The sequence below is a fragment of the Gymnogyps californianus genome, chromosome 7, assembly GCF_018139145.2.
Source record: "Gymnogyps californianus isolate 813 chromosome 7, ASM1813914v2, whole genome shotgun sequence".
NCBI classification, from domain to species: Eukaryota; Metazoa; Chordata; class Aves; order Accipitriformes; family Cathartidae; genus Gymnogyps; species Gymnogyps californianus.
In genome coordinates, this window is record NC_059477.1 from 19,253,039 (window position 1) to 19,267,138 (window position 14,100).

Below are 14,100 nucleotides of genomic sequence, written 5' to 3' on the forward strand. Positions count from 1 at the left end.
TTTCTCTACACCTTTTATTATTTCAAATGTATATGGAGGGCTTACATCAAAACTACAGGCGACAATTAGTATAAATAACGCTTTAATCAATGGCAGCAAAACATTGGCAAAGTCTATGAAAAGCATCACACTTTAACAGAGATGAGAGTATTGCTGGACAACGCGACCGTTTAACAAAGGCTCCAATGCACAACGTTTCACCCATGATAAACAAAAATAACCAGCTTCCCTTCCTACACAAAATAACTCTGGAGCAGTGTTAAAAACCAACAAAAAATAAACCTCAGGTTCGTTTTGCACGGGAGATAATGACCAGTGGGTGCTCCTGGTCGTTATTACAGACATTCTTGACCCTTCAGAGCATTGGCAGCTGGAAACTATTTCTTTTGGTACTTTCTGCCTCCAGTTCACGTATTGTCCGAGCTTACAGCGCAATTATAACTGTGTAAACTTACAGTGTCCCAGCCTCGCTCAAAGGGGACTTGCAAACAGGGTTGTAAGAGCTGTGCCTGCTGAACCCAACACTCGTCCTGGAGATATTAACATTTCAAAAGACAATGAGACAAATTCTGCTCGCAGCTACATCCCTGTTTGACTTCAGTGGGCGGGGGAAGGAAATCTGGGAGCAGAATTTGGTCCTTTAACTTCGGGAGCCATCTCAGTCGATAAGAAGCACAAAGCAAGGATTTGCTTATCCAAGGCCATTATTTTCCAGAACTGTACCACAGATGCCAGAGTTGGTAGCTCTCTCTCGAATAACACTTTTGCCCTGCTCGCAGCCAACTTATCACGGACTTTAAGTAAACAGCGGGGGTCCGGGAGGGGGATTTTCAAGAAGAGCAGCCAGAAAGGTTTTTCTTTTTTGTTTTTTTTTTTCCCCTTCCTTTTTTTTTCTTTCCCTAGATTCCTATGAAGAGCAAAGGGAGGGCTTTGGACAACTCTGGAGACGAAAGGCCGCTACCACAGGAACCGGGTGTAACAAAACTTGAAAACTTGTTTCAGGAATTCCCTCCTCAAGCGCTGCTGCTAGCTACTCTCCATGCCAGAGAAAGGGAAGGGTAGTTTGGGTCCAAAAGGTTAAGGGTTTAGAGGTCACTCTTCCCGGCTGAAATACAACTAATCGAATAGAAAATTTGTCCTCTGGGTGAACCTGTTCCTGCAATTTAGCCGAACTTCAGTAAAATACCTTTTCAGCTTCTCAACGTGAAGGCGTCAGAAAAAAGACGTCTTTACTATGTATGAACTCGGTGCTTTTTGTCATAGAAACAATGATGCGAATAATGCGGGAATATCCATCTTTAATATCACGACGTGGAGATATTCAAGTATTGCCATGTGCAAGTCTGAGAACTGGGCTAACCCTAAGGAAGAACAAAGAGTTTTCTCCAGGCTCTAAAACAAAAGACCAAGTCTTAAAGACACTTTGGGGACTTCTAGGGATGAGAAAAGGGCAGAAATTAACCGCTGGCCATAGTTAATGCTGCCGAATACACTCCTGTTGAAAAGCTCGCCTTTTATTTTCGAATTCATTCAAGCCCATTTTGGCCAGTGTTTTCCCGAGCGAGCCCAGAAAGCAGTGAGTCCTCGGTGGGAAGCACCCAGCCTGGAGATGGGCACGTTACCTCACTCCCTGCTCTTTCCACCTCCCTTCAACGTTTGCTCTGGGTTTCCTTCTTTGCCCCTTTTCTCTTTAATAAAGGGATCACCTCGTTACATTGTCGATGATATAGTCCCTCTCCCAGGCCGCCCTGAGGGTACAGGAGATAAGGGCTGAGCTTTAAAATAGCCTGAGCGGAGGTGTAAGTGGCTGAGGGAGCTGGTTTGGCTGGTTTGGTAGTTACAGCGCACTAAAACTTTGGCACGATGCAGCCAGCAGCCAGGGACAAACCCGTGGGTATTAGACCAGCTCTGCTCCCATCCAGGCTTTTCCCCTTTCCCTGAAAGCAACTTGCTGAGATTTCCAACCATTGCAGTCATGTGTCGCGGTTTGCTTAAAAACAATCACTGTTCTTCAAAAAAAAAAAAGCCCAACAGACCAAAATAACCCCAAAACAAAACAAAGCAGCAACCCACATAGCCTATCCCTCTCTTGGGCAGCAAAGAAATTTAAAATGTGATTGAAAGAATGCTTTCAGCTTTCAGCTTTGAATGGCTCAGGTTATATCAGAAATCGCATTAATTTTTCACTCTGGGGTTTTCTTTTTATTTTTTTGTTGGGGGGGTTGTTTTTTGGTGGTCTCCCCCGCCCCCCTCCTTTTTTCCCCCCTTCATTTTAAAATGAGGTATCGATGGTTTAAAACACAACGCTGAGCAGAGCAGACTTTGGAAACAGATTTCAAGCCTGTTAGCCCTGGATGGCACACGGTAAGGAGCAGGGACGCTTTTCCTAATCACAAAGAAGGAAATTCAAAAAAAGGGACAAGAAAGTTGTATACGTTCAAGACAAGTAAACATTATACATGTGTTCATGAGACTGGGAGGAGAAATACTGTATTTCAGCTCCCCTTCCCCGTTTTTGGTTTGACTATTTTTCTTTTTATCTTCACTCTTCTACATAACAAATAAATAAATACGCTAACACTATCAGTACATAAAATAACCCGTTTTCACTTAATTCCTATGCACACCTTCTGAGACGTTATGGAAATGAGCAAGTATTTTCATTACACCAAGAAAGGTAAAGCAGCACAAAAAGTTCACAATTGCTAGTCTTTATGTTCAAATAAAAGACTATGTTATAAATTTCCTGTCCTCAACTTGCCCAAATGCATACTCCCGAAATTGCATGGGATAAAAAGACAATTAAAAGTAAAAATCCCGGAATAAAGCATCAAACCTTCACTTTCGAATTCAAAACTGAAACACAGGACAGTTTCATTTTCAATGATTTATTACTTTTTATGGACAGAAGGTCTCGTTTAATATTTTCCCGATTCCCACTGCCTGCATGATGTTTCTTTTTTTTTTTTCCTTTCTTTCTTTCTCCCTTTTTTTCCCCTTTTTTAGGTTGTGCTAGCAGAGGCAAATAAAATAAAGTCCAAAGTAGCGTCATTTTGTCTCCTTTGTACAACAGTACCTTAAAGAAAGATGACAGTTTCTCGAGTCCTTAGCTGCTACATGCAGGTTCTGCTTGGGCAGTGTCAGTTATGTACAGTACTGGTCAGAAGCGAAGGATGAAATGGAAAATTTCACCTCTTCTACAAAGTTGTCAAGTCAGTCTGATGGTCCTTGGAACCAGTCTGTAAATGGGGGTTTGAACCAGAGGAAGAAGACCTGCCCTTCGTGTTGGGCAGTTTGTGATCTTTTTTCCACTTCATTCTTCTGTTCTGAAACCAGATCTTGATCTGGCGCTCAGAGAGACACAAAGTGTGGGCTATCTCGATACGGCGGCGCCTGGTCAGGTACCTGTTAAAATGAAATTCTTTTTCCAGTTCTAGGACTTGCTGTCTGGTGTAAGCTGTGCGGGAGCGTTTAGGTTCCCCTCCGTTGTAATTGGGATTCACTGGGAAAAAAATACGGAGAACTTTACAAAGCTAATCTTGACTTGCCGGTTCGACTTTACAAAAGAAAACCTTACGAGCTGCGAGCATGTGGCCGGGCTGGATTCGTCCCAGTTGCTTACAATGGACGGGCTGCTCTCCCCCTCATTTAAGGCAGGCACTATAGGCACACACAGCTAGGTAGGCTGGGAGCCTCTAGCAGGCTCCTAAAATGGAGTTTTCTCCTGCACGGCAAAGCCCCGCATGGCCAACGGCCTATTTCCTCAGCAATAAAAATTTATGACGAGTGTAATTGGCTACCTCGGCTTAAAAAGCTCGTCCACGAGTCTGGCAGGGACTCGAGCGAGCGTCGCTGAGGGCGATCGGAAGCAGGGTAGAAGAGCAAAGTAAGAAGAGGATCCTTACCCGAGTTAACATGGACTTTCTTCATCCAGGGATAAACTACTGCTGGCTGCTTAACTGCTGACCCGTTTGGGGGTTTGAGGGCCGGCTGCTGGCTGCAGGCTCGCGAGTTGGGCATTGGAGGCGGTGGACAATGCTCTGCTTGGCCGGGGAAGTGGCTCGCTGGGCCGGATTGCTCCTGTCCATGACCCCGCGGCTGCACGGCAGAGCCTTGGGCATTGCTACAGCTAAAGGGCTGCTCGCTGTAGTTTGACCGTGGGTAGAGTCCCTGGTGCTGGAAATCAGAGCCCTGCGAGGCACTGTAGTACTCGGCCCCCTGCTCGCCTAGGTAGCTATTCTGCAAATATTCCTCGCAAGGAGGAAATTTGGGATCCACATACTTAGAGTTCACCATATACGAACTCATGGCCATTAATTTCTGAAGGTAGAAAATACTAATTTTTCTCGTGTTGTCTTTTTTTCCCCTGCCATAGAGCCCTCCTACTTGCTGTCAACTGAATAAAGTTAGGCGGGCATGTGACCGGCCCGGCCAATGGGGAGGCGGGAGCCGATCACCGGATTTCTCCGCAGCTCAGCATTTCCACCAATTTCACTCAATAATATCCCTGTAACCGAGTGACCCCCCTCTCCGGCGGGTCGCACCCCCCAAATCAGGTACCGGAGGTGTAGGGATGCTCCTCGGGCGGCGGCCGCCTCCCTGGCCCGCAGGTAGGGCCAGCCTTTTGTCTGAGCTGGCTTCCCTCAGCCCCGATGGATGATGCCCCGCCGTCTGATTTACCCGCCGCAATCGCCACCGGGGTTTGTTACCTCGCTTTAAATAAAATATCGAAAGAAATATACGGAGCGAGGAGCTGAAGTGGGGTTAAAAGGGAGGAAACTGATAAGGAGGCGAGGGAAAGAAAAGCCATCAAAGAAGAGGGTAATATGATGTACAATAGATCCGTCCTGTCTTTGTCTCGCAGAGGTCATCCAAAAGTTACCAGAATTTAGTTCTGCTGAATAAAATTAGGCAATCAGTAACTTCTCATTCACTTTCAAGCCTCAATATATATGTGTGCAGACGTATGCGCGCACAGGCGCAAACGCACACGTATGTATATAAATCCATACACGTACGTATGTAAAATCATACAGATGGCAAGAAACCGTTCACTTTTAGCCACGAAAGTTCAATCAATTGAACTGGAGACGGCATTTAATTAGGTTAAAAATATCACGGGTTTAATGAGATAAGTACGGTCTTCATTCATCAATATCTTTCCTGGAGCACCAGTAAATACATTCCAGTGAGTTGAATGCTGCTTTTGCTGCTGTCGTAAATATTTTGATGCGATCTGGACCCTTGACAGGAAATTTTGCTAACGTCTGGCATATCTAGCTAATTTATGAGTATCTTTTTAAAGATTCATTCACTGATTGGTAGATAATTCTTTTTTTTTTCCCCCCAGAAAATTTGTAACTTCTGGTGAGATTAACTGTTTAAATTCACAGTCTGTCAGTGAGAGTTATGACTGAACGACAACTGAAATTTTAAGAGACGTCCTAAAACCTAGCAAAAAGGAGCGAGGCAGCAAAACTTTTATAATTTCTGAGTGTTCAGCACGCACATGCCTTTTGATTCCGCCAGTATTTAAACTTCTAACCGTTTGCAGAAAGGTGAAGTTTTTGCATCGACCATATATTCCCCTAGAATCGAATCTGTGACTATATGAATATCACACAAATTCGGTTCTACAGGGTATATATAGACAACGTAATAACATTCTGTTTTCATCTACAATATAGCAGGTCTTTGCAATTCTCTTAGTCCTTACTGTCTTCTGAGGAATGCAAACTATTCTGCTAGGACTCAGTTCTGAAATGCGGATTTGCAGGAAGGTGGGATTTCAGAAAAGATTCACGCTTGGTATTATTGCTGCAACAGAACTATACGACTCCCCACCAATTTATAGCGATGAATTTCGCCTACCAACTTCTCAGAAAGACCTGCTGCTCACTTTAAATGCTCTGCCGTTTACTTCCTCGCTACGGAAAACGGACGTTACCGGTCAAATTGCGCTATTTAGAATAATAATGGTTAAAATAATTTAGAAAAGAGCCTTTATCTATTTAGGCTAACACGAATCTGAAGAGATTCTCCATAATTAGAAATCCCTCCCCCCCCCCCCCCCCCGACAAAAAAGAATTTTTAAAAAATCGAAACAGAAGTAAAACAGCCGACAACAGAAACAGCGATTGGTGAAAAAGAGGAGATTAAAGGCTGGGGTTAGTTGCTCTCTGGAAGAAGAGAGTTTCTAAATTTACCTTCATCCCATTATGCTGGTCTAGCTATTATCCCTGCGAGCTGCCTGCGAGCCGCAGCCTCGCACCCTCCCAGGTTCTCCCCGCCGTAGCGTTTATGGTGAAGGGCAGGGCGAGAGGTCAGCCGAAATCATTTACAAATATATCACAAAGTTTCATTATTTTTACTTTGTCGACAGCGGCACACAGGAGTACAAAAGTTCATGAATTGTGTCTGACCCAGCTCCTCACTGCTGTCCTGCGGTCAACCTCTTCTCCTTCCACTATTTAAAACAGGCACCATAAGGACAAATAATGGTGCGGGTGTGATACATCCAACCACTGCGGAGGGCAGATTTGGGGGTGTTGCGTTTATCCGAGCGATGTGTACCGGTTTGTTTGCCTGCCTCCAACTCCCAGCTGCCTGGTCTGGGCGATGCTATTTTTAAACATCTGCTTTCTTAGCACTGCGGTGGTGTCTTCTTCACAGCAAGTGCAACTCGAAACGACTTTGTGTCCCTAATCTCTCCCCCCCCCCCCCCCGGATTATTTAAATCTCCAGCCAACTATTTTAAGTGGCTCGCCCCGCTTTCTCCTCCTTTCTCTGAAGGGAGGGGGGGTACCTCCCCGCCGGGGGGGTTATTAACCACCCGGCTGAACTGGCAGGGTAACACACACCCCAAACCGAGCTTGCGTTTGGGGCAGCCCCCGGGAGCGCACAAGCCCGCCGAGGGCTGCCCGGGGAGAAGCGATGGGGCTGGGGAAGCAGCAGCTCCCTGCTCTGCTTAATACTACACATTTTCATATTTGTTAGACGCTGTGACCTGCGTTTCACCTTATTGCACGACTTGCTCAGACAGGTCAAAGCCAAAGAGTTATTGATGAACAAAAGCGTTATATATTCACCTCCTGTTCAACTGCCCATACAAAATGCTTTTGATCTATCAGGCTTTTTGTATTCTGGTTCATAATCAGTATGCTAAATGTACGTTGGCAGAAAACAAGTAATCCATACATTTAGGGCCGGCCCTGGAATAAAATGCCAAGGGCATCTACATAGCGCAGAGCTGAGCTACGGGGGAGGAAAGTTACCTATGGAACACAATTAAAACCGCAACGCTGGAGGCGATTCTTTAGTTCGTATTTAAAGGGCTCGAAAACCAATATCGCAAAGTAAGGCAAAAAGAGAAGGAGAAGCCTGGCACGAGCAGTGAAAGAGATTGTCAGCAAGCAGGGAGAGGAAATAGGGAGAAACGCAAACAAACACAGCTCCGCTCCTGTGCATGCTCCCGGTTAGAGCGGGGCTGGCAGAAGCAGGGAGGGCAATGTATACCTAATGAATCTCCAAATATCGCAGGCTTTCTTTTGCTCTTTGAGAGACAAGCCGATCTCAGTCTGAAGCACCAGGACTAATGCACTTAGCTCCTTACTGCAGCCAGAAAGGTTCAACAGCATTTCCTGCCGCACACTGAACTGCTGCCCTCCCCTCGGTCCCCCCGGCGCAGCTCATGCGGGACCGAGGGGATGCGAAAACCCCTACAGTAAAAGGTTGCCCTCCCAAGCTCAGATACCCATGCCCTTCCCTGCCTTCACAGCATTTAAATCCACGTTTGCATATCCCTTGCCCGGAGAGACCTAGTAGCAGAGGATCAGCGCTACCGCCCCGCACGACCCGGCTGCAGCGTGGGCTGACCCGGCTGGCTTGGCGCTGACAGCCTCCAGAGCCCGCCGCCTCTTTCACCCATTCACCAGGCTATGCCAAACGAGGTTAACATGAGATAGCAGGCACAGCTCTGCTTTGAACTCCGTCTGGAGAAAAGAGGGGGAGTAGCCAAGGTTATGAGGCGCTGGGACACAACGTGATCCGTCCGGGATCTGCACGGGGAGGCGCTGTACAGTCCCGCCGAGTTACAATGGAAACGCTGCTAATTGCTTCAGAGTGCTTAAGAGCAGGAGGACACCTGTACAGCCCTATAATAAACCCTCAGGAGACTGCACCTCTACTTTCAACGCTAGCCAGGATCATGACATGGTACCACAAACCGACTCCACAAGAGCCTTCACATGCTGACATAGTCTTTTTTCCTTTTTTTGGGGTAGCAATATTCAGCAGGGATACATCAATTTTAATTCTTCCAGTCTGAAGGGAAGAAACAGGATTTTCAAGCATCGCAAACTCCACAAGAAATAAGAGGTTACTTACCGTAGATGTCCTTCCATGCTGCCGAACCTGTTGCAATAAAAACGTTTGTTACTGTTGTATTCCACATACGGGTGGTATTTCTGGTGAACAGTTACAGACCGCGTTTGATAGATGAAGGCAGAGAGGAGCTGGTGGTAAATCCTGCGAGCAGCGGAGTAGTGGGGTGGAAGCCCCTTCCGAATGAGGACCACGTTGCATTCAGGCAGTTTTTTATGAACAAATGTTTTCCCTGTGCCTGGGGTGTGATCTTTCACTTCTAATATTCATAGCCTAGATTTTATACCGGATAATTTCTAAAGGGATGAAAAGTCAGACCTCCCTCTTTCACTGATGGAAAAAAAGAATAACAAAGGCCTTTTTTTTTTTTTGTTCTGTGGCAATCCAGTCACTTACAAATGAAATATTCAGATCACCTTTGCTAAACCATCACCCATAAAATGTCACAATATGCCATGCGGCATCGTATCCATGCTGAGCACAGAAAGAACTACAATTTTATAAGAATAAATCTCGAATTACTTTAAGATAGGTCCCCTTTAAGATCACCTAATTAACCTAACAGTAACCACGAGACATGCGTCTTTGTTTGCATTATAGAAGGATAGATTTGACTTGAACTTTCCTTCAAATCTTTTAATAAATACATTCAAAGATCATATTAAGGAAAACAAAAACAAACGCTCAAGTCCGATGCTCCTGAAACGCATCGAATATTTAAAAGTAAATAATATTGGGGGGTTATTTTCTGTAAGCGATTTTTCACCTCCTCTATTGCCTTCATACGATGTCTCGGAGAGTTATTGTATTACACACAGAGCTATTGCCTCGTTATCAATAGTTCACTAGATAGAGCTTCCCAAGACTGTTTTTGTTTAAAAAAATATTTTTGTTAGTCTGCCCACTCTGGATAGCATTCCGAGCTTGCGAGGACAGTGGAATAACATCAGCATTTCGGCACTAAACGTTCCCTTACCCTTCCTTTCCTTTCTTTTTTATCTTTTTTTTTTTTTTAAATAAAAAAGGTTCGCTTCAAATAAGATGTCCCATTAAATTCAGAAATCTCAGACGGGGAGCAGCCCGCTCATCCCGGCGCTGCCCTAGCCACCTGAGCTCTACCTGTCCATTTTCCCCAGCAAAGCTGTTCTGCATTGCCGGGCGGAGCAGCGCTGGTACCCCACTCCCACGGAGTTTCCAGGGGCACAAAGAGCCCGAGCGCGGCGGCCGCAGTGGGGAGGCCGGTAGCGGACTTACTGCGCGCTCCCCCCCTGGCCGGGGGGACCCGGGAGCAGAGGTGCCTGCACGGCCGCATTCCCGGAGACGGTTCCCTGCTAACACTTTCCCGATTACTGCTTCCAGGAACGAAAGCATCTGCACTTGTATGCTCTTAAACTAATTTATGGTGGGAATTATATTTTGGCTTGTCAACTCTCAAGCCATAAAACAAAGTTTATTGGAATCACGTGCTTCTAAATAGCCACTCAGGACCTATCTCTGTGGAACCATAAATAACCTTCAGCTTTAAACTTTTATTCGCTAAATAAAGGTTCGCTGAATCTGTCCTGTAAAACGGGACTGGGTCGGAATAGCGGCGATGGGCGGAAGGTCAGCTCCGCGGCGTTATGCCGGCCTTTTTGAGGAGCGTGTTGTAGGAAAAGCTGCTAAGAGGGGAGTTAGCGTTCCCAAATTGCTCTCGAGAAGAGAGTCCGATGCATTTTGCCGTGGGTACCCGTTCAAACCTTTCTTTGCATCTCTTACGGGACAGGGAAGCCCATCGTCAGGAAAAAAACCCAGAGGTACTGCGGGGAGAGGGGGGTCCCTCTTTCCCTTCCCGGGATGTTTATGGCACTTTGGGCAGGCGCCCCTGGAAAATGGTTTTGACTCGTTCACCTACGGAGCTGTTGCTCGGGCGAGCTGTGCCAGGGGCTGCGAGCTCGCCAGGCACCCGACGGACCTTTGCAAGCGACCAAACTGCTGGAAACAGAGAGGGCACCGGGCTTTGGAAAGGGAGAAAGTGTGAAGCCTGCCACAATGAGATCTTTGAGGACTGGAAGTTTAAGGAGGGTTATAAAACAATAAAACAGCCCTGGTGTGAAGGGAGCAGGGTGTGAGTTAGCAAATGAGAATTTCAAGGAGCCCGAGCACAGGAAGTCAAATGTCCCTGGCAGTCACTCAGCATAAAGGAACCCGGGCATCAGCTCCCAATCTGTCACAGCTAAGACGAGGAAGTCGGAGCGGCCAGCAGCTCCTGGTGCTTCCAAGGAGGGGCTTGTCCCTTCCCCGGAGGGCGGGGAGCCGCGTCCGCCCCGTCGGGGACCGGCAGCGGACAGAAGGGACCGGCTGCTCCCCCGGCCCGCGGGTGCGGATGCGCCTCCGCGTAGGGGCTCGGCACTGAAAAGCGAGCCAGCGTCAGCTCCTTGCTGGGTGGTGGCACCAGCTGTCACCAGCTGGGTGGTGCCTGTCTAACGCCAGAGTTAGATTCCTCCTGCTCTGCTCTCACTTGACCTAACACGAGAGTTAGGTCCCTCCTGTTCTGCTCTCACTTGACCTAACACGAGAGTTAGGTACCCTCCTGGCCTCCTCTTACTTGGCCATTTCCTACCGAATCTGGCTATACAAGTTCGAAGTTGCCTAGAAGGGGCAGCTTAGCTCTCGCTGTACTCTTTAGGTGGCTCAAATCACAGCTGCTCATTTCGTTTTTCTCCAGAGAGCAAGAGGCGTCCTGATCACCTTTCCTGCTCCTCCTTTCCGTCGCGGGGTTATTTTGCATTCCGCTATTTTCCTTGCTCTGTGTCAATGCTTTAATCATACGGCATCACCTTCGTGCTTTATTAATGGCCTGAGCCGGGGAAAGGCTCTTTCTCCCTGTGCCCTCCCCTGCCCAGGGCAGCTGGCGGGGGCAGTGCCTCAGGTCACATTTCAGCAACGTTATCGGGCGGCCGATGAAAGCCCAGGGGATCCGGCCAGGCGCCCCGGGGAGAGGGGTGGACTGCCCTGCGTGGGGCTGACTCGTGGGTCGCTTTCAGCTGGAGCTCGGCCTGCGCTGCCAGCCCCGGGCGGGCAGGGGGAAGAGCTCCACGGGGCTGTACCCCGCGCCTTGCTCAGGCACCCGGGCCTGGGCACGGCAGGCGCTGGACCAGGCTCCGCGGCAGCCTTCGGAACCCCCCCAAACCCCCGTCCTCGCTGGCCTCCGGGGGAACGGCTTCAGCGGCAGGCAGCTGCAAGAAGCCAGGGTGCCCGTCCCCGGGGAAAGTGGGAGAAAAGGCTACGGATCGGGACGTGAGGGGAAGGGTGCAACGGGAAAGTCCCACAAAATGTGGGGAAAACAGGCTGGGACGACCGGAACCACGTTGCAGAGTCAAATGCGTTTGCCCCGGGCCTGGCAGAGGGTCCTGGGTATGGCGGAGGTCCGGTCCCGGGCAGCGGGGGCCACGGGTGGGCTCCAGCCCCCGTGCCGGCACGAGGAGCGTCACGTCCCTCCCCGCGTGTCTGCGACCGCTTCAGCTCTCTTGGCCCATCTCGTGGGCAGGAGAAGACCACGGTTTGGGGACAGGGTACTGTCCCGCGGGCGCGGGAGGAGAGGAGCCGTGGCGAGGCAGGCGGCGTGGCAGCACTGTGGATGGCCGGCCGAAGCATCAGCCCCTGGCAAGCGGGGCGGGAGCGGCGGCCCGGGCCGGGCGTGTGCTTCGGGCAACCGTGTCCTGGAAGGCTGGGGCTGGGAAAGGTGAGGCTGTGGGATAGTGAGGAGTTGATGAGTGACATACAACTCCCTGTGATCTAGGGGCAAGATGAATGTTTCTGCAACTGAGTAATTCTAGCCCCGAGATTTTGAAGAGGGCATTAGGAGGATTTTCACATTTCCTATTCTAAAATGCAGATGTGAAAGTTGACTTTGAAGCTCTGGCTAGTTCATTCTCTAGGCTTTTATGCAAGTTCTTATATTCGAGGCTGACGATCTGGAGATGGATAAGATGTGGAATGAAGTAACCCAGTAACAATTGGTTTCCCTCTGCTAATTGTTGCGATAAAAGGGTTGGGGAAATTGAATCGCATGTGTAAACCACCGTCGCTCTCGATGCTACTTGAAAGACGTGACGACCAGCATCCTACCCCGAGGACCACACCGCCAGAAAATGACAGGCTCCATCTCTGACTTTGAAGACCTACCGAGCGCCTTGATAGCGTCCAAAGCATTAGCCCTTTCTGCTTTTATCACAACCCCGACCTTTCAGCAGTCACCTCACCGCCCATGCCCTTGCCGAGCAGGATGTGGGCATGCAAAGGCCCCTGCCCGCAGCACCCCGCGCCCGCAGGCAGATCCGGCGGCAGCAGAGACCCGGAGCGGGCAGGGAGGCGGCGAGCCGCGCCTCGACATCAAACGGGGGCAGCGGCGGCGGCACCCCGGGTCCGCGGGGGAAGAGGGCGAGGAGCACGGGGCCGGGAGGGGAGGCCGGGGGCCGTGGGAGCGTCTAGCTGGGGCAGGCACGGCCCGGGGGGCCGGGGGCAGCCAGGGTCATGTCCGGGCACGGCTGGGGAAGATGAAGCCTGGAGGCAACAGGTGAGGCGGGGGCAGGGAAATCTGCCAGGCCCCGGCTTGCAGGGGGCAGGGGAGATGTGCGGGGGCCGGGGGCTCTGCCCGGGGGAAGGGACCCGGCGGGGAGGCCGGTGTGGGCCGCCTCGGTGCTCTGGCACCCACATCAAAGGGGCAGGGAAGGAAGCGGTGGCTGCCCGACATCAAAGGGCGGGCCGGTGACCGGGAGGGCGGCGGGGCACTCGAGGTGAGCCCCGCCGGCACCGTGGGGAAGGCAGGGAGCGCGGGGGGGCGCGCACGGGTACGAGTAAGGGCCCGAGGATCCGGGGCGGGCGGGAGGCCGCAGCGCTGAAGACAGTGGGACAACTGGGGCCCAGCTGGGGAGGGCTCCGGGGACGTCCGAGAAGCGTGGCGGAGCCCCACCCGTGCCCCCCGCCTGCCGGTGGGCCTCTCCCGTGGGCAGGCGGGCGGCCGGGTCCGGGGCCCGGGGCGGGCGGCGGGGGGCGGCGGGCCCCTCGCCCAGGCGGGGAGAGCGGCCAGGCTTGTCCTACAGCGCCTTCTCCTGGAAGAGGCCGTGGAGACAAAATGGCTGGTGGCGGCGGCCAGGGCCTGCCGCGCCCCCGGCGGCCGCTCCGCGCCCCGGCCCGGCCGCCCCGAGGGCGGGAGCCGCGGGCAGGTGACCCCGGCCCGGGCCGTCGGGGCGGGCGCCCACCCGCGGGCAGAAGTGGCGGAGCCGGGCCTCGACGGCGGGGCCGGGCGGGCGGCTGGGCTGCCCCCCCCGCCGCCCCCGCACCCTCGCGCGGTCCAGCTCGGGTCGCCCCCGGCGTGGGGCGCTGGGTGGGCGATGCGGCTGCCTCCCCCGCCTCTCGCCGCCCCCTCCCCCGCGGGTGATGGGAGGCGAGTGCTGGGTTTGGGCAGAGCCTGCTGCCGCTGAATGCACTTTTATTGCCTCTTGTCTCTGGCGGAGACCCTTCCTCCGCGCCCCGCCCGGCCCCCGCGACCTGCTGCAATGTTTATTGTGCCTCATCTTTTCCTTTCGCTTCCTGTTTTTTCCTCTCCCGCTCCAGCAGCATTGAGTGCCGCACTGCAGTAGAGCCGTAAATACCTTTAACAGCTGCCTGCCAACCGAGGGGTGAAATACTGTCTTTGTTCGGATTTTTTTGTGCCCCAAGCGCTCATAAAACACC

General features: G+C 51.2%; 1 protein-coding gene across 1 annotated transcript; it reads right to left on the bottom strand.

Annotated features, from left to right (window-relative positions):
* Positions 1–3,180: 3,180 nt before the first annotated feature.
* HOXD4 (homeobox D4) lies at positions 3,181–4,323 on the bottom strand. The gene is made up of 2 exons (XM_050900232.1): positions 3,906–4,323; positions 3,181–3,502 (listed from the first exon to the last, which is right to left on the bottom strand). Exons 1-2 carry the CDS (start codon positions 4,312–4,314, stop codon positions 3,198–3,200), a joined length of 714 nt encoding a protein of 237 aa, XP_050756189.1. The 5' UTR covers positions 4,315–4,323; the 3' UTR covers positions 3,181–3,197.
* Between the last annotated feature and the right edge of the window lie 9,777 nt (positions 4,324–14,100).

Excerpts from the sequence above, each read along its gene's own strand:
- HOXD4 (XM_050900232.1), bottom strand. The coding sequence starts at position 4,314 with ATGGCCATGAGTTCGTATATGGTGAACTCTAAGTATGTGGATCCCAAA. Across the intron at positions 3,503-3,905 it reads GAAAGTCCATGTTAACTCGG|TGAATCCCAATTACAACGGA; the intron begins GTAAGGATCCTC and ends TTTTTTTCCCAG.